This window comes from Numida meleagris, chromosome 3, assembly GCF_002078875.1.
Source record: "Numida meleagris isolate 19003 breed g44 Domestic line chromosome 3, NumMel1.0, whole genome shotgun sequence".
In the NCBI taxonomy this organism is placed as follows: Eukaryota; Metazoa; Chordata; class Aves; order Galliformes; family Numididae; genus Numida; species Numida meleagris.
Window position 1 is genome coordinate 106,084,381 of NC_034411.1, and position 26,269 is coordinate 106,110,649.

The 26,269-nt window shown below is 56.6% G+C and overlaps 2 protein-coding genes across 3 annotated transcripts; both read left to right on the top strand.

Annotated features, from left to right (window-relative positions):
- Positions 1,812 to 10,302, top strand: EPHX2 (epoxide hydrolase 2). The gene is made up of 19 exons (XM_021391923.1): positions 1,812 to 2,000; positions 3,632 to 3,716; positions 3,893 to 4,052; positions 4,576 to 4,766; positions 4,979 to 5,101; positions 5,436 to 5,510; positions 5,733 to 5,828; positions 5,983 to 6,061; positions 6,316 to 6,350; positions 6,505 to 6,531; positions 7,665 to 7,750; positions 7,918 to 8,029; positions 8,170 to 8,244; positions 8,648 to 8,693; positions 8,777 to 8,879; positions 8,974 to 9,043; positions 9,134 to 9,214; positions 9,923 to 9,981; positions 10,061 to 10,302. The coding sequence occupies exons 1-19, from the start codon at positions 1,900 to 1,902 to the stop codon at positions 10,143 to 10,145; spliced, it is 1,689 nt and encodes a 562-aa protein (XP_021247598.1). The 5' UTR covers positions 1,812 to 1,899; the 3' UTR covers positions 10,146 to 10,302.
- Positions 11,033 to 25,958, top strand: LOC110396328 (L-gulonolactone oxidase-like). Of its 2 annotated transcripts, XM_021391925.1 has the most exons (12): positions 11,033 to 12,901; positions 13,836 to 13,937; positions 14,263 to 14,388; positions 15,184 to 15,278; positions 16,361 to 16,451; positions 17,065 to 17,250; positions 23,146 to 23,253; positions 23,480 to 23,556; positions 23,991 to 24,140; positions 24,656 to 24,820; positions 25,283 to 25,373; positions 25,561 to 25,958. In XM_021391925.1, exons 1-12 carry the CDS (start codon positions 12,899 to 12,901, stop codon positions 25,687 to 25,689), a joined length of 1,323 nt encoding a protein of 440 aa, XP_021247600.1. In that variant the 5' UTR covers positions 11,033 to 12,898; the 3' UTR covers positions 25,690 to 25,958. The 2 variants fall into 2 exon arrangements, with proteins under 2 accessions (XP_021247600.1, XP_021247599.1); XM_021391924.1 differs by lacking the exon at positions 11,033 to 12,901 and having other exon boundaries at positions 12,912 to 13,937.

A 26,269-nucleotide genomic window follows, 5' to 3' on the forward strand; every position in this document is an offset into this window, starting at 1 on the left:
CAGCACCCTGCTGCAGGGCTGGGATGCTCCTGGGGACACTTCTGTATCCCACCAGGGACCCTCAGATTTCAGTTTACATTGGCAAGTCCCCCCCGGGGACACTTTTTTTCCTATAAGGGATGGAAAACTTTCTGGCTGCTGGAATTTAGGATCTGGGGGGTGCTACATCCCAAAGTGTAAAGGGGGGAAACTGGGGCAGCAAGGGGCTGGGGCTGATCCTGCCCCCCAGATCCTCTTCCATGGAAGAGTGAGGGGCCGCAGTGGGGAGCAGCAGACAGCTTGGCTCTTCCAAAACCACCGCTGGAAACCGCTGGAAACCGCTGGCAGCGGGGCTGGTGGGGCGGGGACCAGAATGAAGCGCCCTGAAGCGTTGGGGAAGGACCGGAGATGCCATTTGGAGACCGCAGCGGCGTGGCACCCAGCCCTGCCATGAGCTGGCTGGATCTCAGCGCAGCGTCTGCTGGCACCAAGAGCCTGGCTCCATCCTGGCCAAAGTCTTCTTTTCCTCTCCTTCCTCCCCAAAATGCCTTCAAATTTTTTGCTGGGGGGAACCCGCTGCCCGTCGGAGGTCCGGGCTGTGCCAGAAGCTGGGTAAGGCGCTTTTGTCCGGGGTGGGGCATGGCTGGGTAGGGGACAACAAGCACCAGCAGCAGAATGCCCATAGCTGGGAAAGGCACAGCTCATGGGGGCTCAGACCCCACCCAGAGCAACTCTTCCCCCCAACCCAAAGCAATTCCAACCCCCCCAAGCAGGGTACGTCCCCCAGCCATGCTGCACTTTGTTTGCAACGCTGCAATCACCCCCCTCCCGGACACACACCCTGCAATCCCCCTTTTCTCCATCATTTCAGCCTCACCGCTCATTTTGCAGTTGGGGAAACTGAGGCACTGGGGTGGCACTACTCCTCCCCCTCCCCCCCCCATAGCCCCCATCCCACTCACTGCTCGGCGAGGCGACGGTCCCGCAATGGGCACAGTGCTCCGGGGGTTGGGCCAGCCCACGCACACGTGCACACGCATGTGCACACACACCCCATACTCAGCACTGAGCGGGCCATGCTTCGAGGGCTGGGGAGGGATGTATGGAGTCATGCAGCCCCGGGGGGGTCCGGGTGTGTTACCAAGCTGGGGGGAGAGTGTACAGCTGTGAGCAACATGGCCAGACAGCGTGCATATGTGTGCGTGTATGTGCTAAGTGTGTGGATGTGCTCAGTGTGCATGCGTGTGCCTGGCAGTGCATACAGGTGCTCAGCTTGCACGTTTCTGTGCATGCTTGTGTGAATGTGTCTGCAAGCTTGTGCATGCAGACCTGCATTTCTATGTGTGTGTGCGTGTATACATGTGCATGCAGATGTGCATGTCTGTGCATGTGTGTGCTCATGCATGCAGGTGTGCAGGTGTGCATGCATGTGTGTGCAGGTGTGCACGCATGTACGTATGCGTGCATACGTGTTTAAACCCGGGGGGGTGCAGCAGGAGCTGAGAGGGCTGCAGGACCTCCCTGTTAATCCCCACAAAAACGCAATGTGGGGCAAAACCCACGAGCTTTGGGCACTCGTGACGACCTGGGAGACCACTGCCCCAAAAACATGGGGAATCGGGGGTCCCACAGCCTCAGGAGGGCGATGGTGGGGCCAAGAGGTGATCCCGTGTCGGTGAGTCCCGCGGAAGAGCGCTGCCGTGGGTGGGCGCCCCTGCGCTGAGTGCCAGCGGGATTGGACCGGCGGCGCTAGGACCTGCGCGGCGCTGCGGAAGGAGGCGTGGCCTACGACGACGATGGGCGGGGCCTATGGCGGGGGTGGGCGGGGCTATGTGAAGGGGGCGCGGCGCGGGGCGGCCTTCAGGCTGCTGGGTAGAGGTCAGCGGTTCGAGACCCGGTGGTGGCGGCGGTCGGGCGGTCATGGCGCGGAGATTTGCGTTGTTCGATTTGGGCGGAGTGCTCTTCGGGCCCGGCCTGCAGCACTTTCTGGGCTCCTGCGAGCGGGACTGCGCCTTGCCCAGGTATAGCTCGGCACGGCCCTGTGGGTCCCGGCTCGGTGTCCTAAGAGCCGCCCGCCCGCGTCGTAGCGGGGCGCCGCTCAGACAGAGACACGTGGAGACGAAGTGGCGATGCTGTGTGTGCGGTCGCCGCCCGCGGGGAATTTGAGGGGACTCAGCGATAGCCCTGACGGGAGGGGCGAGGGAGGGGGTGGAATGCGGGGTGGGGGTTAAGCCGCCCCCAAAATCGTAGATTTCTATAGAGGACGTTGACACAGAGGTGGAGAAGACCACCTGATGGGTGCTGGAGGGCAAATAAATATATTCTTGTTCGTGGGGAGCCCCAAACACCGCAACTTATAAGGGGGAACCCATCAGCCCCTCCCCTGCTGCCTTCAGTGGGGCTGCGTTGCCTGAGACCCGACGCAGCTCAGCTCACCCCCCGAAGTGCTGCGTGTCAGCCTTCAGACTGCCAGAATTGGGGTGTTTCACCCCATTCTGATCCCAGAGGCTTTGGGGAACCCTTTGCCTTATTCGACGTTCGGGACTTCACAACGCCGTCAGCTGCTGAGAGTGAGCAGAACGGGTTGGGGCTGTTTGCAGCACCCGACGTGGTTGGGGGGGGGGGGGGGGGGGAGGACAGGGGGATTTCAGTACAGCGATGCGTTTCGGCGCGATGCGCAGAGCTGAAGCAACGCGTGGAGCAATACAAATGCCACGGAGCAGGTGGAGCAATAAATTCCTCCATTATCGGGTGATGAAACATTTCATCCTTCACCTCATTACGAAAAAAAATCAGTGACACCGATCACGCTGGAGCGGGGAAATCGACCCGAAGGAGTTCTGTCCCGGAGCCAGCGCTGCGATGTTTTATTGCTGCCTGAGAAGGCTCTTCGTGAGCTCCTGATAGGGGCAATTATTTTCCCCGAGCTGCAGCTTTGCACAATTCCTCGCTCTCGGCGTTTTCTTTCTTCTCCTTGGCCCGTCGGCCCCACGTTGTAACCGAGAGATGAAGTAATTGAGCTGCCAGCGGGGATGGATGGGCGGCCGCCCCGCGCCCCTGCGATGCGGATGGAGGGGGCTGCTGCTCAGAGCCACCTCCATGTGATACATCTCTTCCCCCAACCCCAGTCTTGAGGTGCCCACTCTTCAGTCCTGGGGTGCCCCTTCCAGGTTTTGGGGTGCTCCCCCCTTGGTTTTGAGGTGCCCCCCCTTGGTTTTGGGGTGCCCCCCAGGCTTTGGGATGCCCCTTCTTGGCTTTGGGATGTCCTCCCTTGAGTCTGAGGGTGACACCCTCTAGGTTTGGGGTGCGCTCCCCAGTCTTTGAGGTTCCTCCCTTGTTTTTACGGTGCCCCCTTTGGTACAGGGGTACCGACCCCTTGGTTTTGGGGTGCCCCCCCAAGCTTTGGGATGCCCCCAATGACTGACCCCTTGGTTTTGAGGTGACCCTCCAGACTTTGGGGTATCTCCCCCTCCCTTTGGTAGTGGGGTATCCCACCATTTGGTTTTGCAGTGCCCGCCCCTTGATTTTGGGGTGCCCCCCAGGCTTAGGGGTACCACCCCCGAGCTTTGGGGTTCCTCCCTTGGTTTTGGTTTTAGTCCCCAGCTCTTGGGGTGCCCCCTGACCACAGCACCTCCCTCTCTTCCCTTTGCAGGAACTTCTTGCGGGATGTCCTGTTCGCAGGAGGCTCCGACAGCCCCCACGCCAAGGTGATGCGGGGGCAGATCACCCTGTCCCAGGTGAGCGGTGGGCACTGGGAGGGGTCCATCAGCTGCCCCTATATGGAATCGAGGGGTCAGGGCTCTGGATTTGAGCCGTGTGGGTTTGGGATGGAGCCATCGGAAGCGAGATGTGGGGCTGCGGGTACTGTCTTGCCACAGGGCTGTCTCTGATGGGATCTGGGGGTGTTTTCCAGCTCTTCTTGGAGGTGGACGAGGGTTGCAGGCAGCACGCCTCTGCTGCAGGCATCACGCTGCCGACCACCTTTTCCATCGCCCGTGTGTTCGAGGAGATGGCAGCCAAGGGCACCCTCAATGCCCCACTGCTGCGGGCTGCCAGCATGCTCCGGAGGAATGGTGGGTGCTGGGGAGCTGTGGGGCATCCCTGCCCATTACGGTTGGAGAAGACCTCTAAGATCACCAAGTCCAACCTCAACCCATTGCACCATGCCCACTGCCCACATTCCTCAGTGCCACATCCCCACGGTTCTGTAACACCTCCAGGGATGGTGACCCCACCACCTCCCTGGACAGCCTGTGCCACTGCATCACGGCTCTGAGAGAATAAATGTTTCCTGTTATCCAACCTAAACCTCCCCTGGTGCAAACTCAAGGCAATCACCCTTCAGCTCTTGGGGACAGGGAGGGCTGCACCTTTGGGTGGTTTTGGTGCTTCTGAGTGGTAGGGTATGCTTGGTTTGTTACCAGGCAGAGCCTTGATGATCTTGGAGGTCTTTTCCAACCTTAGTGACTCTACGATACAATACTCAGGATTGCATCCAAACAGCTTTAAAATGTCTTTGGGGAAGGAGACCCCTAGCCTCTCTGGGCAGCCTATGTCACGGTCACAAAGCTCTCCCTCATCTCTGCCTTTCCCCAGGGTTTAAGACCTGTGTCTTCACCAACAACTGGGTGGATGACAGCGCGGGGCGGCTCTTCACCTCCTCTCTGTTGACCGTGCTGCAGCGACACTTCGACCTGCTCATCGAATCGTGCCGTGTGGGGCTGCACAAGCCAGACCCCCGCATCTACACCTATGCCCTGGAGGTGCTGCAGGCACAGCCGCAGGAGGTACGGGGTCACCATTGTCCCCTACAGCTTCCAAGATGCTGCAGGTGATGATACCCTGAGTGGCTGTGGGGTCTCCTCCTTGGGGAGCTCCAAAGCCTCTGTTCATGGTGCTGGGCGCCCTGCTCTGGGTGGAGAAGAGGGGGGCCTGGGGGTGCCTCCAGCCCCAAGCACCCTGGGGATCTCTGGATCCCTTTGTCTGGGATCTGCTCCAGGTGATCTTTCTGGATGACATCGGGGAGAACTTGAAGCCGGCCCGGGAGATGGGCATGGCCACCGTCCTCGTCAGGGACACTGACACCGTCCTGAAGGAGCTGCAGGAGCTGTCGGGTGTGCAGGTATGTAGCAGTGCCATGGGGACACACTGATCTCCACCATTTCCGCAGAGTCTGTTGGGTTCTACTGTATGGGATCTGGGAAGAGATTGGATCACTGTGGTCTGAGATTTGGTATAGGATCAGCAATATCAGGGCAGGGGCACAGCTGTGGGTGTCCAAAGCTGATGGGAAGAGGGAGCAGGCGCAGCTTCCCCTTCCATGAGCAACCCACGGAGCATCATGCTGTGTCCTTGCATCCAGTGCCACGGTGCCTGCATGGCACTGCTGGGTGACACTGGAGGCTCAGCACTAGGGGATGCTGTACTCCAGCTCAGGAGCCATCCTTGCCCCATAGCTTCTCCAGCAAGAAGAACCACTGCCGACCGCCTGTGATCCAGCCACCATGAGCCACGGATACGTGCCCATCCGGGTAGGGGGGACAGCAAAGGGTGATGGGGACAAATGTGCTAGGGAGGGCACTGGGACACGGGCGAGGATTTGTCACCTGGCATCATGCATGGGATGCTGTGCTGGAGGGGCTGTGCCACACGATGCTCCCCATCCACCCCACGGCCAAATCCCATGCACGTGGCTCAGGAGCACCCAGGGGGCTCTGAGGGTGCCAGGTGCTGAGGGCTCTCTGTCCCCGCAGCCCGGCGTGCAGCTGCACTTCGTGGAGATGGGGCACGGCCCCGTTATCTGCCTGTGCCATGGCTTCCCTGAGTCCTGGCTCTCCTGGCGCTACCAGGTAAGGGGACGGGGAAATGGGATGGTCATGCTGGTGTGGTGACACACCAGGCTTTCTGCCCTGCCATGTACCCACAGATGGGTTTTTGGACGTTTCTGTGATTTTCTGCTTTCTTTTTGGAGGTTTCCTTGTTTTTTACTGCTTGATTTCCCAGATTCCTGCCCTGGCTGATGCCGGCTTCCGCGTCATCGCTTTGGAGATGAAGGGTTATGGCGAGTCCACAGCACCGCCGGGTGAGTGGTACCCATCCTCTCCCATCCTTCCCCATGGGACCGGGATGCAGCTGTGAGCATCCCAAGGTTTTCCCCATCCCTTTGCGCTGGATAAGGGGCTCGGAGCATGGTGATGACTGTCACTTGTCCCCAGCTGGGTGGTGTTTGGCACAGGGCTCCTTCACCCTGGGGGCACTGGGGAGGCAGAGGGGCTGTTGTGGTGCCTTTAGATAAGTGGGAACGCTGCAATGATGGGAATTCTGTCTTTTGCGCAGAGATAGAGGAGTATTCTCAGGAGCAGATCTGCAAGGTGAGGAGCTGTGGTGCCAAATGAAGATGAGAGGGCTGGAGCTGGAGCCCTGGGCTTGACTCCTGCCTAGGGGGGAGACGTATGGAGGGGACCTCAGCCTCTGCTTGGCACTGGGGTGTGGGACCCTCTGACCCCAATCTCCTCCTTCCCACAGGACCTGACTGTTTTCCTGGACAAACTGGTGAGAGTCCCCCCACCACGTGCCCCCATGTTCCTACAGCTCGTGCCCTCCCCATGTGCCGTGGATGGGAACTCCAGGACAGGGATGCTTATGCCCCCCAAGATCCATAGGGATATCCTCATAGGGTCTGTCATCTCCTGTTCTGTGTTGCGACTTCCAATCCTTGGCTGAGGATGGGTTTATGGTGCCCACCTTCATGGGAGTATCATCCTATTGGAAAACCCTTTGGAATCAAAACAGATCCCGGGGTGCTCAACCTGGCAGCCCCATCCCCTTTCTGTGGGGTTTCAGCCCCCATCCCCTTTTTGGGAAAGGATTAAACCACAGCACAGAGCCTCGCCAGCCCCAGCTTCCTCCCGCGCTATCCTCAGGGAACTCTTGCTGCTGGAAGGGAGTTTTAATTATATTTCTAAACATCAGCTAATTACAGACCGTCTGCTTCGTTGTCGCGAGCTGGTGTTTTAATTGGATTTGTTTGTAGGAGCCCATGGGGGTCAGTAAGGAGGAAGGAAATGGGGGGAGCAGAGCACTGGGTGTAGGATCTGGCTGCCAGCCCCTCCCAACCCACTGTCACCTGGGGGCTGGTCCCCATAGGTCCCCCTGAGGGACCCCACTCTTGGTCCTCCCCTCCATCCCCATCCCACTGGCAGAGAAAAGCCCCCAAAATAAAGAGACCACTGCTATTTTTCTGTCTTTTTTTAATGTTTTTTGGGGAAGGCAAAGCTCTCCATGCTCAGTGCTTAGGGTGCCAGTCACTGCTTTGAGTGGGGGCGTTCAGTGGGCTCAACGGGATGCTCACCTTGGGGTTGTGCTCTCCAGGATGCTCTCCTTAGGGATGTACTCAATGGGATGCTCACCTTCAGTTTGTGCTCTTTGGGATGCTCTCCTCAAGGACATACTCAATGGGATGCTTACCTTGGGTTTGTTCTCATTGGGATGCTCTCCTCAGGGACGTACTCACTGGGATGCTCACCATGAGGATGAGCTCACTGGGATGTTGTCTTGGGAATGCACTCAATGGGATGCTCTCCTTGGGGATATGCTCAGCAGGGTGCTCTTTTTGGGGTTGCACTCAATGGAATGCTATCCATGGGGAAGTGATTATGGTCTCCCTCCCTGTCCCCATCCCGCAGGGCATCGCACAAGCCGTGTTCATCGGCCACGACTGGGGTGGTGCGGTGGTCTGGAACATGGCCCTTTTCTACCCCGAGAGAGTGAGGTGGGTTTGTACCTCACTGCCCTTTTGGGGCCAGCAACCATCCCTGCAGGGAGCACCCCATTGCCTTTCACCCTGCAGAGGGGCAGCTTGGCCGAGCCCCAGTGCCACCCTGCAGGGGGTGCCCAGCTTTTCTCCCCGTTGTGACTTTGCTCCCTGTGTTGTCCTAGGGCCGTGGCCTCGCTGAACACCCCATACCGACCAGCAGACCCCACAGTGGACATCGTGGAGAAGATGAAAAGCTTCCCTATGTTAGATTACCAGTTCTACTTCCAGGAGCCAGTGAGTCAGGGATGGGGGACCTGCCCACATTGGGGTCCCCAGCTCGCATGGGCATTGCCCACCCTATGGCTGGACTCCCAGTGTCATCCTGATGCCATGGGGCTCCTGATATCACCCCACTGCCTCATCCTACACCACAGGGCGTTGCGGAGGCTGAGCTGGAGAAGGACATTGGCCGTACCCTGAAAGCCCTTATCCGTTCCTCCCGCCGAGAGGTAGGAGAGGAGCTGGGAGGGTAAAAGGTGGACCTGGGGGGGAGCAGAATAATTTGGAGGTGGCTTTATACTGCCTACAGTACCCCTCAGGCACGCCCCACCCACGTCTGCTGCCCTTACTGCCTGCAGCACAGCCTGCACCGAGCTGCTGTCAGTAGGGACCAGAGTGAACGTGTCCCTGTGAGCAGCACGGGGCTCACAGCCCTATGGAGCGATGAGACCCCGCAAAGCTGTGCTTTGAGGAAGGGGATGCACTGAGGGAAGGGGAACACTGAGGGAAGGGGATGGTTTCTGCATCCTTCGGGGTGCAGCGATGCTCGGTGCTGGCTCATGGCAAGGAGGGGCTCACAGCCCCACGTTGGCCATGGCTGCCCCCCCTCCCAATGCTGTGCCTTCTCTTCAGGACCGCTTGCACTCCGTGCCTGGCCTGTCTGGTGTCCAGGAGCGAGGTACTGCTGGGGGGCACAGCCCTGCAGTGGGGCTGGGCTGGGGGGGGGTGGCCATGCTCCCATTGCCCTGCTTTGTGCTGTAGGGGGGCTGCTGGTCGGCTTCCCAGAAAACCTTCCCGAGAGCCTCATCCTGCACGGTGCTGAGCTGCAATACTACATCGAGCGCTTCCAGCGGTCCGGCTTCAGGTAGGAGCGGTGCTGTGCCCCTGTAGGTCCGTGTCATGGGCTGGGCAGTGGGATTGGTGGAGCTGAGCCCTAATTCCCCATTCCCTTTCCCTAGGGGTCCACTGAATTGGTACCGGAACATAAGACCCAACTGGCACTGGGCGCTCTCGGCTAAGGACAGGAAGGTGGGCACGGGGATCCCCTTCATGGGAGCAATGTATGGGGCCACCACTGCTCGGTCAAGTGTCACCCTTGTCCCTGTGTGTCCCCTACAGATCCTGATGCCGGCGCTGATGGTGACAGCGGGGAAGGACGTGGTGCTGCTCCCCAGTTTGAGCAAGGGCATGGAGGAGTGGGTACGCATGGCCCCATCCCAAAGCTGTTGGAGTGGAGATGCTTCCCTGGGAGCTGCAGTGGGAGTGGAGCCCTGGGGGTGGGAATTGTGCTGGGATATGGGCTGGGGTGTGGGATGTGGGGGGGTTAAAGGGGGTTGTGGAGGGGGTAAGGGGAAGAATGAAGGGTGGGTAAGGAGGGGAAAGAATAAAGGGGGAATAAGGGGAATAATGGGAGAGTAAGAGGGGAATAAGGGAGGAATAAGTGGGGAATAAAGGAGGAATAGATAGGAGGGGAATAAGGGGGGATAAGGGAGGAGATAAGGAGAGGATAAGGGAAGAACAAAGAAAGGATTAAAGGGGCAATAAGGGAGGAAAGGGGAGGACTAAAAGAGGAGTAAGGAGGGGATAAGGGGGGCATTAGAAAGTAAATCAGGAGGGAATAAGGGGAAGGATAAGGAGGGGCATAAAGGAGGATGAGGGGAATATGGGAAGAATAAGGGGGGAATGAGAAGATGGGAATATAAAGGGGGAAATAAGAAAAAGGGGAGGATAAAGGGGGAAGTAAGGAGGGGATAAGGGGAATAAGGAGGGGATGGGGGATAAGGGTGGGATAAGGAGAGCATCAGGAGGGGCCAAGGGGGGAAGGGGTGGCGTTTCCTTCCCCCCACCCCCAGCAGAGGCAGGAGGGGGTCTGCTCCTGGCCCAACCCCCCCCTGCCTCCCCCCAAAGATCCCACAGCTGCGCAGGGGGCACCTGGAGGCGTGTGGCCATTGGACACAGATGGAGAGGTGAGGGCTGGGTGGGGGGGACCTGGGGCTGGGCCCTCACTCTGTGCCTGCTCCAACCCTACTCTGTGCACCCCCCCAGGCCCGCGGCCCTGAACAGGATCCTGGTGGAGTGGTTGGAGGGGCTCCCCCCGGACGGGACCATGCTGAGGGTGTCCCGGCTGTGAGCATCCCTGCAGCACCACCCCGGGGCTCCCCTCGCCGTGGGGTTATGCTGGGGAGGAGGTTTGGTGTGGGGGGGCCTGGATGCACTGACACTGCTGCTGCTTCAGGAATCACCTTCTGCCTTTGTAACACAGAGAAATAAAGCACCCATGGGATTCAGCCCCCACTGCTTCTCCCACGGGGTCTGCAGGACGTGGGTTGCTGCTGCATCCACATTGTGCCAGGGCTCATCCCGTTCCCATTTGCTGAGCTCCAGACCCTTGCTGCGGCCTCACGGAGCTCGGAGCAGACAGCCAGGATGGTGGAAGGGCTGGGCAAACACGCGTGGTATTTCCCCTCCTTCCCTCCCCGCCCCTCCGCCGACTCTTCCCCAGCCCTCAGTTATTTTCAGCCAGGGATTTGCGGTTTGTCTGTCTGCAGGAAGGGTTGCAAAACCGTCCCCGCTCATGGTGCTGCAGCTGCTTTTGTCATTTGTTGTTGTTGGAGGTGGGCAGGAGTGGGGGGACCCCATTGCACCCCCAGCCCCTCGCAGAGCCCTGACCCATTGTTTGCACTTATTGCAGGGCTCTGGGGCTCCGTGCAGGGCTGCAAAGTGCACTGTCCCCAGTCCCAGCAGCATCCCTGGGGATGCTTTCACAGGGGGCTCCCAATCCCCCTTCTAACCCTATAATCCACCTGCAATGCCACAGCAGAACACTGCTCCAGGAAGACATTGCTCCAGCAATCCCTGGCCCCAATCCCCACCCCACTGCCCCTCTCCTGCAGCCCCAGTCAGCTTCTTCAGTCCCACAGGTGCAGGTGTCTTCAGTACCCTGTGCATGTGCATCCTCTGTTCGCTGGCTGCACATGCACGCAGCCCCACAGGTGCATGCATCCTTGTTCCCCTGGGTGCATGAATCTTTGGATTAGTATTGAGAGGAAAAAATCGTTACCTGGCCCTAAAGTGAGTGGGGAGTCAGCGGTTTGGCTTTGGCAAAGCGTAAATCAGTGTTTATGTATTTATGGGCTGCTGGCAGTGGTTAGGTGCTGGCTGGCACCGAATGGGGACACAGCAGCAGCAGCAATGGGTTAATGTGTGTTTGCTGCAAAGTGCAAAGGTCCCTCCAGGCCCTACACGTTTTGCTCAGCTCCAATCTCGGCACCGAAGTGCTGCTTTGCAAACCGATCGTGGGGTGGCTCCCTCTGCTTTTAATGGGGTCTGCCCCCCTCCCCCACCCTCCCCAAGGCTGCAGGGCCAAGCAGTGAGGACGTGGGGGGCTCCCCCCCTGCAGGCTCCATTGCCTGTGAGAATGGAAGCAATTAACAGGGCGAAGGGAAAAAAGCCCTCGGAGACCGAGAGGCAAAAGTAAAGGATAAAAGCTGCCTGTAATTAAATTTTATCTTTTGTTTCTAAATGGAGAAGAAAGGAAAGGAACTGGTTTCTGCCTGTCATTGTCGACTCTCGGATACTCAGCTGCAGCGAAGCACCGCTGCCCCATGCTCCCCTGTTTCCCCATTTGTTATAGGGGCTGAGGTGGCTCTTATGGTCCCCTCACCTGTACCCAGCCCTGGGGAGAGCCACGAGGCAGCAATATGGGCAGACCCTGCAGGCATGGGGCAGAGCCTGGACTGGGATCCCTGCCCTTTGGAAGGGCATTGGAACTTGGGAAGGCATTGCAGCTGGGGAATACACTGCAACTGGGGAATGCATTGTGATTGGGGAATGCATTGCAATGGAGAACGCACTGCGATTGGGGCATGCACTGCAACATGCCAGTGAGAAGAATGGCTGCAAAGCTGCGGTATTCCTGCAGTTTCATGAACATAACATTTTGCAGGGAAGCCCAGAGCAGGACCCCTCGGTTCTGTCACAACCAGGAGACAGCAGCAACCTCAGCTCTGCCCTGGCTGGCACCAAATAACTGCACTCCACCGATGGCTCTGCCAAGAGCCTGCAGACACCCAGCTGGCGAGTGGAGGGGGGGGGTTGCTGCACCTCTGCTGTTAATTAGTAATTTCTGGGCTATGTTTGGAGCTCTGCTGACCTTTGTGCACCCGCAGCTGTGAGCGGGGCAGGCAAAGAGGCAGCTGACCCCAATCAGCCCCATCGCTGGCAAATTACTCATTAATTTGCTGCGGTGCAGCTAGGGAAACCTCAGCAGGGGTTCGGGGTGGTCAGCGGGCCAAGGAGCCTTGGAGGTGGATGGGAGGACACGTGGAGAGCTCTGAGGGAGGTGTTGGAGAGGGAAGGGTCCTTCAGGTCCCTGCTCTGCAATTAACGGCAATTAGTCAATGCGCTGTGTCCTGCTCTCAGTGGGACAGCAGAGCGCGTTGTGGGTGCCAGGTGAGCGTGCAAAAGCGTGGAGCATCCCCAGTGCATCCCAGTGCCCGTTTGCACGTGGAGACGCGATGCGTGCACGCCCAACCTGAACCCCTTTGTGTGCATGCAACCCCCAAACCTGGTGGGGCTGTTCCCTTCGGCCCCATTGGATGCTGCTTCAGGGACCCTTCCGATGGGAGGATCTCCACAGCCCCACGGTTTGCAGCATCCCCCCACCTCCGCCTTCCAAGCCTGGGGCAAAGAGCACAGCCCCTCTGCTCCTCCTGCAGAGCTTGGGGCAGGGCTGTTACTCATTACCCCCCACCTCTGCTTGGGGAGGGGCTGCTGCTGCCTGGCTCGGCAAGCAGCCCCACATCATTGCCCCACGTCGCCCTGCGTTGATCTGCGTTGTCCTGCATCGCACCTCGCATCGCCCCACATTTTCCCTCCAGCAGCATGGTAAGGGGGGGGGGGGGGAAGAGAGAGGGGCACCCGGTTGTGGGACAACATTTGGGCCGGCGGGGCTTTATTTATTGTGACTTTTGATTAGGATGAGAAACCAGAAAGGTTTATCAAAAGAAAGAGGGAAGGGAAGGAGGGAGCAGATTCCCTTTACGAGATAGGATCGGGCTGTGGCTGCTGAACAGGAGCGTTTTCTGACCCACTGAACACCTCCTTTCCTCAATTCTGTTCTTTTTTTCCCCTGTATATTTCATGAAGTCTCCCGGTTACCCTGGCTCTGCCTCTAAACTCATCCCACCTCCCCCTCGCCCCCAGGGCTGTGAGCTGTGGGATGGGCATTGCTCCTGATGGCCCTGTCCCCAGGCAGTGTCACCTCCCTGGGCAGGGTGATGGGCCATCAGGCGGTGTCCCTGCCCTGCCCAGAGGGAGCCGGGATGGGGGCATTGGGGTGGTGGGGTTGGGGGGCTGGGGTGGGCTGTTCCCGTGGGAGATGCTTACAGCAGTCCTCGCACATCTCCCCACTGACATCTCCAGCAAGGTGCTGGGGTGAGATGAGCTTCTGTGCCCTCAGTAACCAACTCCTGTAGAAACCCAGTGCTGGTATGGGGGCTTTGACTGACAAAGGATGAACCGTAGGAGAGAGATTTTGTGCAATCGCAGAAACGTTCCAGTTGGAAAAGACCTCTCAGATCACCAAGCCCACCCCGCCATGCCTGCTGACCACGTCCCTCAGTGCCACATCCCCACAGTTCTTGAGCAGCCCCAGTGACAGTGATGCCACCACCTCCGTGGGCAGCCTGTGCCAATTCCCAACCACTAATTCAGGGGATAAATGCTTCCTAATACCCCATCTGAACCTGCCCTGGCCCAACTTGAGGCCATCACCTCTTGTACTATTTGTTTTCTGCTTTACCTCTTGGTTTTGACCCAGGTTCACGGCCAAGGAGGAGTCAAGTTCCAGAACTGGGCCAAGACATATGGCTCCTGCCCGGAGCTGTACTTCCAGCCCACCTCGGTGGAGGAGATCCGGGAGGTAAAGAGGAGCTTTCAGAGCCTGCTTGGAACTAGGGGAGGAAAGGCCGGTGAGGTCCATGCCACTCCATCGTGTTCAGATGGATCCCAGCCATGACAGCATGGGTCCTCCCCTCAGCCCCTGGTTGTGGCCCAACCTTCTGAGCCACAGATCACCTCTTTTGGGATGATCCTAAGGGCTATGCTGGGAAGAGACTTGGTTCCAGGCTTTAGGCCTGATGAATTATCCGTGTAAAGATGGGTGAGGCTTGAGGTTGGGATGTGCCTCCATCATCACCCCAGTGCATGGCGTGTTGGGTGCTCAGGGCCGTATGTTGCCCCCACAGATCCTGGATATGGCCCGGCAGCGGAACAAGAGGGTGAAGGTGGTGGGGGGTGGCCACTCACCCTCTGACATTGCCTGCACTGATGACTTCATGATCCAGATGGGGAAGATGAACAAGGTCCTCAAGGTAAGGCACGGTGGCCCTGGGATGCACTGGCACTTGCGTTGGTGTGGGGATGGGTGGCATTGCACCAGTCCCAGTGTAGACAGAGGATGAGGGGCCTTCTCCTCACGGCTAGGAGTTCTCCCAACCAGACCCTGAAATGTTGGTGCAAGAACAGGGAGTGGGCATTCTCCCATTGTGTACAAGCCTTGTGCTTTAGGAGTGTGTGGAGCTGCTATAAAAATGCAAGGAAGTGATGATGTCTTCCCAAACTGTGTTTGAAAAAGGCTTAATATCTACACGTTGTCCTCCCCATGGCATGCTCATACAATCATTCAGGTTAGAAAAGATTTCTGAGATCCCCAAGTCTAACCCCAGCCCACCCCCACCATGCCCACTGGCCACATCCCCATGGTTCTGGAACACCTCCAGGGATGATGACCCCAGCACCTCCCTGGGCAGCCTGTGTCAATGCATCACTACTCTTTTGGAGAAGAATTTTTTCCTAATATCCAGTGTGAGCTGTTGATGTTCTCCTGCTTTGCATCCAGACCTGAGGGTGCTGGGAGACACTGGGATCTTACTGGGGCTGCATGGCCCGTGTAACATGCATCTGTGCATGTATATGCATGTGTATCTGCATATTTGCATGTGTGTGGGCAATAGAGGATGAAGAAATCCTGATTGCAGCAGAAAATTCTGAGAGCTGGATCACTGCTGGTAATTAGCAGCAATGGTTAATTGGGGAGGGACTCCTGCCCTGCCTACTGGAAGCAGGATGCACAGCTCCAGCAGTGCAAGCTGTCCTATCCTTTGCAGGTGGACAAGGAGAAGCAGCAGGTGACGGTGGAAGGTGGGATCTTCCTCTCAGATCTGAACGTGGAGCTGAGCAAGCATGGGCTGGCACTGGCCAAGTGAGTGGGACGTGTGTGTGTGGGGCCATCCCTGGGTGTCTGCCAGGTGTTCAGCCTTGCCCTGAGTCAAGTGTTGGGACATAGCAAGATGAGAATGTTTGGAGAGCTTATGCTGCAGAGCGTGGGTGTTTACTTTGGGATCTGATGGGGTGCTGAGGCACAGCAGAGTGATCCCAGTCAGTCCCACCACCTCCTCCCAGCAGTGGTGTTCAGGAAGGGGCTTGCAAAGGGAAACGCTCATGGAGAGCACCCAACTTCTTGCTGACCCCAGGGAAGAAATTGCTCTTTCATTCCAGGCTGGCTCAGTATAGAATCATTGAATGGCTTGGGTTGGAAGGGACCCAAGGATCATCAAGTTCCAACCCCCCTGCCACAGGCAAGGCCACCAATCTCCAGATCTGGTACTAAGCCCAGTTGCCCAGGGCCATATCCAGCTTGGCCTTGAACACCTTCTGTGTCCCTCAGTTGATATGAGTGATGGGTTTGTCAGAAGGCCTCCATGAGCAGATGGTCACTGGTGTGGGTGGGGGGCAGAAGGACATTCATGGAGGACAAATCCATTGAGGGCTCTGCAGCGCCCATAGAGAATGAGCCTGGTTTAGGAGGTCCCTGCATCCCAGCTGTTGGAAGCTGGAGGGGGATTTGGGAGAAATGTCAGGAACAGCACACTGTTAATAGGTGGCTTCAGCCTTCTGCCATGCCCACGTGCCTGCCTTTGCCATGGTTGGGGGGGACTGAATATGGGGGATGTCTCCACACCAGTGAGTTGCTCTGGGCTGATGGGGAGAGACGGAGACTTCCCAGATGGAACAGGCTGGGCTGGCAGAGATGACCACCTGCCTCTTCCTCTCCATGGACTAAAGCAGGATCCTGATAGATATCTCCCAAGGAGAAGTTCACCCATAGTCAGGAAAAACACTCATGGCTGCGGAATGCCCTGAAGGGCAGAAAACCCTGCTCAGAGGGAACTGGGGACATGTTATGGGGGATTCTGTGCTGGCACACAGGGTCTAGCTCAGTAGGCTGCAACCCATGCCATGTCCCACATACTCAAGTCCTTACACAACATTATCTGCCCACAGCTTAGGAGCCGTTTCTGAGGTGGCAGCAGCTGGTGTGATCGGGACGGGGACGCACAACACTGGGATCAAGCATGGCATCCTCCCCACCCAGGTGAGTCACAGTGTCAGTGTGTGGATGTTGGGTTCTGAGGGCTACAGGGGACGTGCCCCTAGTCCCATCACCCAGCATTGGGCTAGCATGCCTGACCCAAGAAGGACCCTGGCCCCAAATCCCCCATGGGTCACCCCAACTCATCCCCTGGGCTCACTGAGACCTCTTCTGCCACCTAAAGTGTGATCCAGCCCCCGACTCCTCTGTCCCTGTGCTTTATTGTCTTGTAATCCAATGAAACTGGTGGGGATGGGTTGATGGTTGGACTTAGTGATCTTAGTGCTCTTTTCCAATCTTTGTGCTTCTATATAATAGGAGAAAGTGTGTAGTTCTCTTATGGAAGCCCCCCCAAACTGAACCTTTGCAGGGCCCAGGTCTGTTTTTAACTGGACAGTTATGAAAATCCTACATGGCGATCCCACCAGTGGTTGTGAAATCATTTGGGGGAGGTTTACTTCTTTAATCGATGGCTTTTCCTAGTGCCTGTGAGGGACAGAAGAGTCCTTTCAAGTCAGCACACTGAAGGCAGCAGGAGAGGGAGATGTTTGGAGTGGATGTGGGGTCTGGGACACCAGGTTGGGTGCTCACTGATGCCTGGCTCTGCTCCCGGCAGGTTGTAGGGCTCTCGCTGCTGACAGCCTCGGGGGACATCCTGGAGTGCTCTGAGTCCATCAATGCAGACATCTTCCAGGCCGCCCGCCTGCACCTTGGCTGCCTGGGTGTCGTGCTCACCGTCACCTTCCAGTGTGTGCCCCAGTTCCACCTGCATGAGGTGACATTTCCATCCACCCTCACCGAGGTACGGTGTCAGCCATGCTCCCAGAGCCTCCTCGGAGAGAAGCAGAGTTCCTGGCAGAAATGGGTGGAGGGAGATTGGGAAGTGGTAGGAAATAGCGTGAGTGTGTTTAGGTTGTACCCGTTGCGTAGGTTGTACCCATTATGTGTCTTCATGTTGTGCTTCGTGGTGCCCTTTAAGCTGGGAATTGACCAGGTTGACCAAGGAGAGGTTGGCCAAGGAGCGAAATGCCATTTTAACTTGCCATGAGTGGGAATAGCATCTTCTGGGCCTGTGACCAGAGAGGTGTGGGGTCTCCTCCTTGAGGATCTCCCCAAGCCTCTTGCTGTGGTTCTGAGCATCCTGCTCTGGGTGGCCCTGTTGAGGTGGTGGGGACCCAAGTTAGTTATCTCTATCCCCAAGCATCCTGGGCTCTGGGGTTCTGCTTTCAGCCCTGAATCTGGCCCGAGACAGTTTAGTGGTGTGAAGGAAACCTCACGTCCTTCATCACCGCTATCACGTTTCACCTCTCAGCCATACCCATGCTCCTCTTTTGAAATTAGTTTTGGCTATTGAGGATTTTTTTTTTTTAAACATTTACCCAGCCTGAGATCAAATAGCTGGTTTTACTATCCTGGTCCAGCATCTGTGCAGCCCCAGGGCTATGTCCCAGCTTCTCAGCATCAGCTGTCCTGTGCCTGACTCAGCATGGAGGTGGTAGAGGTGGGACCCAGGCTTCCTGGCTCAGAGCCCCCATCCCTTGAGCATGACCCTGCTGGATTTTAAGTCATTCCCACACCTGGTGGGTTTAAATCACTCCTACATCTTGTGGATTTCAATTACTCCCATATCTCGAGGGCAATGCCTGATGCAGTTTTAATGTTCCAGCTGGAGATAATTGTCCTGGCTGGAAATCCCAGGCTGCTGAGCCGGTGTGCTGGCTAGCATGAGCAAGAAGAAGGGGAGAAGTTGGTGCCTGCACTGCCCCGTATCCCTGGCTGCAGCAAAGCCTGCGGGTACTAAGAGCCTGGTACTCCAGGGATGGACTGCTTCCATTGTGCTGCCTCCTGAGAACCAGAGCCTTGCTTTTCCCAGTGACAGATGGGCCACCTAAAATAGGCTGGGAGCATCTCAGTCCTAACTCGATCCCTTCTTGCGTGTGAGTTCTGGGGGTTTTCAGGATGGGGACTCCATCTCCCAGCACAAAGTTTGGGTTTAACCATTGTTTTTTGAGAGGAACCATGCTTCCTTCCAGGCAGATATGAAAGAGCACAATGGGTGGCACATTTCCAGGGCCATGCTAACAAATTCCTTCTCAGCTCTCAACCATAGAACTGCACAGAGCCATGGAAAACTCCGTTTAAACCATTTGCCATGCTGATACTGCCCATATCCGTCTCCATCTTACCAAAGGTACCAACCTCCACAACTAAGGTGTATGGCACTAGTGGCCAGTCTGATGGTTTTGATCCCATCTTGCACAGCTCTGAAGGCTTCGCATGGTGTCATCTCTTGGCAACTTCTGCTGTCTGTACTCTCTTTGTTGTCCTCTCCCCATGGCCACGTTCCTCTCAAAGGCCGCATCCTGCATACAGCCCATGAAAAGGCACCAAGGAGAGCAGGAGAAGTTTGGGTTCCTGCTGGCTCTGGGGCTGAGGCAGTAGGGACTGTGCCACAGGGCTCTGGCACAGAGCTGCTCAGCAGGTCAACAGTTGGACTTGATCATCTTTGTGGTCTTTCCCAACCTTTATGACTCTATGACTTCCTTGGAGCCCTCCTGCCCTCATGGTGCCACAGTATTGGATGGGGTGACCCCTCCAGGGCTGGGACACAGCTTGTCCCATGCTGCCAGCAGCAGGCCATCACTGGAGGCCAAAGCCAACAATGCAGCACCACCTGTGAGTAGACCATTGTGAGTAGTAGTAGTACCTGTGAGTAGACCTGGTGGCCTTGCAAACACTGTGGGGACAGACTGCATTCACTGGAAGTAGTTGTCTTTCTGGATGGGGAAACTGAGGCACAGAGTCCAGCAGATGGAAAAAATCAGTGGTGGTGGAGAGCTTCTGGAGCTTGGATCTGCTCCAGTCGCTGATCATCTGCGTCCTCCTAGGAGGTCTGACATCCCTGCTGGTGTACAAACCTCAGCAGCATCTTCATCCCTTGTCCTATCTGAGTCTCACAGGTCCAGTTCCAGCCTTGGCTAACACCAGCACAGAGCTTTGTTAAGCTGGGCTCATGAAAAATGAAAACTCCTTGGACACAACAGCGGAATTTGTTGCGGGATTGATTGGAGCCACAGTGATGGTAAAGCTCTGAGAAATGCTGTCCTTAATTTAAGGACTGAATTATTCAGTGCCCCGCTGGGGTGGCTCGAGCACCACCAGGAATGTGAACTGAGCAAAGTTGCAGGATCATCTTCGCAAGCCCTGATCCAAAGCAGCCTGGTGGCTTTCGAGTTGTGCTATGGGTGTTTGGGCTGAGCTGGAAGGAGGACAGGAAGGTCCACGCATACTACCCCAGCACCTGTGACATCTCCATCAATCACCCAGCAGAGCAGCTAGAGCTGCAGCACTGTGGACCCCCCTGGCACCAAGCTCCTTGCAGGTGTTTCCAGTTGCAGAGGGGATGAGCTTGCACTGAATAATTCAACCTGCGTCTTCCCTGGTGTCCTGTGGCAGACTTGCCTGCTTTAAATGCATTGAAGTGTGGTAGGATCTGCTGGCTCCTTATGGCTTGATCCTCACCCATCCTACAGCACCGCTCAGACCTTCACCTTGACTGGCATCACCTTTGACCAAATAATCCCAAAGTGGCTGAGGTTGGAAGGAGCCTCTGGAGGTCATCTGGTTCACCCCCCTGCTCATGAGGTGCCTTTCCAGTGCCCCCTGCCATGTGTCTGTCCCTGCTGCTTAGCACCCTCTTCCCCCCCCCATGGGATGGGGTCTTGTCCCCAGGGATCTCCCAAAAGTCGCTGGCCATGGTGCTGAGCGAGACATGGGCAGAGCAGGGGTGCTCAGGCTTAGCAGTGCACTGGACCTCCCCTAACAGCAGATCTGCCCTTGACGGTGTCAGTCGTTTTACATCTCCTAATCTATCGTTTAGCAAGGAGTGCCATGCTGAGCAGGGGTGTTTGGGACATGCCCACAGCCCCCTGGGGCTGGAGTGTCTTTCCCTGTCCCTCAGGGCTAGCAAGGCAAAGGAGGGATGCACCCTATAAATATTAATGCCATTATCAATCCTTGGTTGTCGCTGCTCCTCGCTTGCTTCCAGATCTCCGGCTTTCATGTTGAGTGGCCCAGCGAGGCGGAAGAGAATAATGGCAAGGGAGCAGGCTGCTTGAAATATTTAAGCCTGAGTTATCTAAGACGTTGCAAATAATATATGTGTCAGAGGAGCCAGGCTTGGATTTGTGGTTATGTAAGATCTGCTTGCCTTCTTTTCTTGCCTCGTGATTGTCTTTATCACTGGAATATGCTCAGCTGCTCTGGCTGCTGATGGTGACTGGGAACTAAGTGCAGACAGGGAGAGTTGTAGCACAGCTGAGGTCACCTGAGCCCCATGGCATGTGCTGGGCTGGTGATGGGGCTGAGCTCAGCCTGTCCTCAGCCCAACCTGATGGGAGGCTGAAGAGGATGAGGATGGGCCAGAATAAGATGTTTGTTCCACTGATGACCTTCCCAGTTTGAAGCGTTGGAATTTTTGGAGGGCTGAAGAATTTTGGCGCTGAACCTTCCAGTGCTGAACCCAAAACCCTTGTGAGATGGGCAGATAGTGATGGAAGAAGGAGGAGCAGTTTTAAACTGAAAGAGGGAAGGTTTAGGTTAGGAGTTACGGGGAAATTCTGTACTCAGAGGGCAATGAGGCCCTGGCACTGCTGCCCAGAGAGCTGTGGGTGCCCCATGCCTGGAGGTGCCCAAGGCCACGGATGGGCCCTGGGCAGCCTGAGCTGGTGGGGGCACCCAGCCCACAGCAGGGGTTGGGAAGGTTGTAAGGACTCTTCAAACACAACCATTCTGGGATTCTATGATCTTTAAGGTTCCTTCCAACCCATTCTATGTCTCTATGATCTTTAAGGACTCTTCCAATCCAACCGTTCTGTGACTCTATGATCTTTGAGATCCCTTCCAACCCAAGTCATTCTATGTGTTCCAAGCCCCTAGGACTCATCCCTTGAGCGTAGGTACCCAGACCACCTTGTGCACCCCATCCTGGTGATGTACCTGACCTGATCCCTCATCTGAGATTGCCTTTATTGCCCAGATGCAGATCTTCCTCTTGGAAGCATGGGCACAGGGTGATGCTTAGCACCAGCATCCTCTCCCAAAACATGAGCTCTCCATCATCCTTGGCTCTGATGGACCTGGAGGATGTGTGCCAGTGACTTCACACTCCTTATCCTCCAAGGCCTGTTTTATCCCAGCCTTTATATAGCAAAGGGTTTTGTTTTTGGGAAAGCGAAACGAAGATAAGCCAAACTCCCCCGGGGCTCAGCGTGTTCCTGGGCCATCTTCACTGTGTGCAAGAAGATTTCCGCTGCATGTCCTCTGCTTCTGACCCAGGCAACGTCCCCAAGGACTCCCACTGCTCCCGCCCACGCTGCAATTATCCTACAAAGCCACCAGCTGATTTCCTTCGGGCTGATCTGGCTCTATCAGAGGGATCAAAGGCGCACATTGAAGAGGTCGCCCCACTGGCAATTTGCTTGCGCGTTCGGGAAGAGGAGTGAGCGCTGCAGGATCACCTTGAGAGCTGCTGCCTCTGCACACTTCTTCCTCCAACTTGTTTTAGCTCCTTGGTGCACTTGTTCCTTAAACAAACCAGTGAATGTATGGGGTCATGTCTTTTGCCCTGTTTCTGCTTGCACAATTATTGACTGCTTCCCTGGGGAGACATGGAGCTGCAAGGAAGAGCTTCTCCAGCCAGAAAATGGGAATTTCTCCATGAGGTTTCATGGCTCTGTGTGTCCTGCAAGCATGCAGTTAACAACAGCAGTGTGAGGTTATTAATTCCCACTAATTGTAGGAATGGCTGTTCGCTGTCCTGTCCACCACTGAGGTTACAATACCACACAACCATGCAATGGCCTTAACCTCGTGGTGGGGTCACAGCAAAATGCTTGGTGCTGAAGCAGCCCAGCGTGGTGATTATTAGCTCATTAGGACAAATAACCTGAATGGCCCATCTGGAAGTGAGCAGCCATGGCCTCCCTGGGGTTGTGACCATGGGTCACTGCACCCTGCATGCTTCTCTTGTGTCAAGCCAACCCCTCAGAGCAAAGCCACTGGGTTTTCTTTAAGCCTTCCTGCAAAGCTGTGGGATATCTCTGCTGGGAGGAGCTGGGGATGCCGTTTGCAAAAGTGGTAGAGCACCATGCGCAGGGTGAGCACAAGTTCTTGCACACACAAGCATGGGGCAGGATCAAGGACTGATGTGTCTTGCCATTTCTGCTGTGGGATTTCCTCAAAGAAGCCCTGGGTCAGACCCTGTGTCCCTACGAACAGGCTGTCCTGGGGCTGCAGCCACCCCCAGCCCCACCTGCATTGTCCCTGTTGTCCCCATGTCTTGCTGTCCTCAGCTGCTGGCAGGCAGCTCATCCTCTTTAAAGAGCTGCCTTTCCTAAAGCTCTTTTTTGTGTCTTGATGAATAATTTGGCGATATTGCATTTGGAGCAGGGTGCATCTCTGGGATGGGGCTGAGTCGCACATCCCTGTTCCATGCTGCACATCCCTGCTCCATCCAGCACTGTGCCAAGCTGCAGAGAGCTGGGAGGTAGAGGGGAGGATGGATGTGGCATGCTACCCCCATGGGGTTCAGTCAGCCCCATGGGCTCTGCCCTACAACCTTGGACCCTGGCACTGTGCGGGGTCCCTTCTCGGGGCTACAAGCTCCTGCCAGCTCTGTTTACTCTGGTTGTTGCAGGTCCTCAATCACCTCGATGACCACCTGAAGAGATCCCAATACTTCCGATTCCTGTGGTTCCCACACAGTGAGAATGTCAGCGTCATCTACCAGGACCCCACCAACAAGGCAGGTACCACTAGGCCCCAAGAGGAAGGGAGAAGGGTCATCATCAAAGCTGCATCCCAAAGCCTGGTCCCTTCCCAGGTCTGGATGTGACCCTACTTCATCATGGAAGAGAGATGTGGAGGTGCTGGGGTGCCCTTCTTCATACCCCGACTCAAAAGTGGGTGGAGAAAGCTGCAAGCCCTGCCACTCCCTAATGGCTATCATCTTCCTCTGCTTGGCTTCACAGCCCCCCTCTTCCTCTGCTAACTGGTTTTGGGATTATGCTGTTGGGTACTACTTTCTGGAGTTTCTCCTCTGGATCAGGTAGGAGCATGGTGGGGGGGGGCTTGGGTGGCCTCATTCCTCTCTGTTTTCTGCATCTCTGCACTCGGGGATGTGCTTCTGGGGTGGTGGTAGGGGGGAGGCTGCGACCCAAAACCCCCCGTCCCTGGGAAGAACAGGCTGCCCGCTGCCTTCTGTGCAGAAGGAGGGGGCTGGGGCTGAAGGCTGGGGCTGCACTGCCCTCGTGTGCACAGAGCGGGAGCAGCTGCAGGTTTGTAAGGGGGAAAATAAATAAATAAATAAATAAAAAGGAGCTTTTTGAGGATGGTGTTGGCTGTGAGACCCAGGGTGAATAGAGGGGATGCAGCCCCTTCAGAGGGTATCCCCTTGCCTGGTGTCCCTAGGTTGAGGTTTGGGCTCCATGAGCCCTGAGCAGTGCCCCATTGGGTCCTCACCTCCTGCTCTCCCCCCTGCAGCACCTTCGTGCCCAGTTTGGTGCGCTGGATCAACCGCTTCTTCTTCTGGCTCCTCTTCAGCTCCCGGGTGGAGAACGTCAACGTCAGCTACAAGATCTTCAACTACGAGTGCCGCTTCAAGCAGCACGTGCAAGACTGGGCCATCCCCATGTAAATGTCGCTGCAGGACCCCAGCCCATCCCAAAATATGCGCTGTCCCCTGTGCTCTGCCCAGCCCAACCTGCCTGGAGCAGGAGCAAAAGCCACAGGGATCCGGCTGGCAGGCACCATTGCCACCTGCAAGCATACTGTGGGGACCTTTCTGCATCCCTGTCCTGGTGTACTGACATTGTGTCACGCTACATATTAGGTTGTCCAGAGAGGTTTTGGGTGCCCTGTCTCTGGAGGTGCTCAAGGCCAGGTTGGATGGGGCCCTGGACAGCCTGATCTAGTGGGGGGCACCCAGCCCACAGCAGGGGTTTGGAGCTCAATGATCTTTAAGGTCCCCTCCAATGTTAGCCAGTCTATGATCTTGAGGCTTGGTGAGCCCGCAGTGATGGGATGGAGATGCTGGGATACGTCATGGGGACATGGTGAATTAGCATGGGGATGGAGCTATGGGGCCTTTAAACCCAAAGCAAGCTGGGTGGGCCCATGCTGACATTAACCAAGCTGTTCTTGGGCAGTGAGAAGACAAAGGAAGCACTGCTGGAGCTGAAGGCTGCCCTGGAGAACAACCCCAAGATGGTGGCCCACTACCCTGTGGAGGTGCGCTTTGCTAGAGCAGATGAGATCTGGCTGAGCCCCTGCTTCCAGCGGGACAGCTGCTACATGAACATCATCATGTACAGGTGAGCAGCCCCTCCTCACCTCTCTGTTTAGGATCAGGTTTAGGAGCTGTGCTCAGAAGGACACCAGCAACAGTGCACAGCTCAACCACCTCTGTCTCTCAGCTGCCACTGTAGACCTCCTGCACCTTTGCTTGCTCACCCCACTCAGTGCTGGGCAAGTGCGAGTGGCATAGAAAAACAAAACCATAGAATGGTTTGGGTTGGAAGGGGCCTTAAAGCCCATTCATTCCCAGCCCTAGCCATAGGAACACCTCCCACCAGCCCAGGCTGCCCACAGCCCCATCTGGCCTGGCCTTGGGCACTGCCATGATGATTCTAAGAGGCTTTCCACCTCTTGGTGCTGGCTGAAGAGTCCATGATGTCTTCCTGGGGTTGCCCTGCTCCACTGGTGTGGGTTTCTCAGGGAGGGTGCGCAAATTCCCCTACAGCTCCAGTTAATGCCCCCCTACTTGGCCTCCCCAGGCCCTATGGGAAGAACGTGCCCCGGCTCAACTACTGGCTGACCTACGAGGGCATCATGAAGAAGTATGGTGGGAGACCACACTGGGCAAAGGTGCGTATGGCTGTGTTCTACCAGAGGTCCCTTTCCCTTCTCCATTGAGGCTCGTCTTGGTGGGGACTTTGTGGTTGGGAGAGGGCCAGAGAAGGGCTCCCACATCAGATTGGCTCCCTTCAGCATGGGCTTCCCAGCAGTGTGTTCCCTAGCCACAGGCAGCCCCCCACCATTTCCTCTCCTGCAGGCCCACAGCTGCACCCGCAAGGATTTTGAGAAGATGTATCCAGCCTTCCCCAAATTCTGCTCCGTCCGGGATAAGCTGGACCCCACAGGGATGTTCCTGAACACCTACCTGGAAAAGGTCTTCTACTGACAGCACGGGGATGGGGCAATGCAGGGGCTGGACGAGAAATCAGCCATCATCTCTGGTTCTCAGGATACCCCAAAGCTCATGGTCCTTGGTGGCCCCCAAATGCTGTATTCCCAGCTCTGTTCCCATCTGTTGCAGTGGCAGGCAGCACGGGCTGGCCCTGGGGATGGGGCTGCATGCTGGGCATCACTCCTGGTGGGTCCCTGAGATTTGCACAGCCCCAAGTGTCTCCTGTTCGAGCCAACATCTGAATAAAGACCTTCTTGCCAGCAGAGCCAGCCTGAGTGTGTGCTTTCAGCTGAGTGTGCATGCAGCAGTGTGCTGCATCCCTGGAGACCAAGGAAGGGGCTTGGTGTTCCTGGATCAGAGCTGGATGTAGGGACCAGAGCCCATTGCACAGCCCAGGCTGATGCCATCCAGGTCCTTGGGCTCAAGCCATTGCCCCTTGCTGAGGAACGCAGGCAGGTATTGGAAGAGGTTACATCTCAGGTCAGCTGCACCCTGGCTTGTATTCATGTGAGGGAAGCCACACATGGACAGGTGGACTGTGTCCTTTCCCAAAAGCTGTGGGAGATGCTCCTCA

Bases quoted from the DNA above. Each gene is read 5' to 3' on its own strand.
- EPHX2 (XM_021391923.1), top strand. From the start codon at position 1,900: ATGGCGCGGAGATTTGCGTTGTTCGATTTGGGCGGAGTGCTCTTCGGG. The intron at 2,001-3,631 runs GTATAGCTCGGC...TTCCCTTTGCAG, and splicing joins CGGGACTGCGCCTTGCCCAG to GAACTTCTTGCGGGATGTCC. The intron at 6,532-7,664 runs GTGAGAGTCCCC...CCCATCCCGCAG, and splicing joins CTGTTTTCCTGGACAAACTG to GGCATCGCACAAGCCGTGTT.
- LOC110396328 (XM_021391924.1), top strand. From the start codon at position 13,737: ATGCTTCCTAATACCCCATCTGAACCTGCCCTGGCCCAACTTGAGGCC. The intron at 14,389-15,183 runs GTAAGGCACGGT...TATCCTTTGCAG, and splicing joins AGATGAACAAGGTCCTCAAG to GTGGACAAGGAGAAGCAGCA. The intron at 24,141-24,655 runs GTAAATGTCGCT...GTTCTTGGGCAG, and splicing joins CAAGACTGGGCCATCCCCAT to TGAGAAGACAAAGGAAGCAC.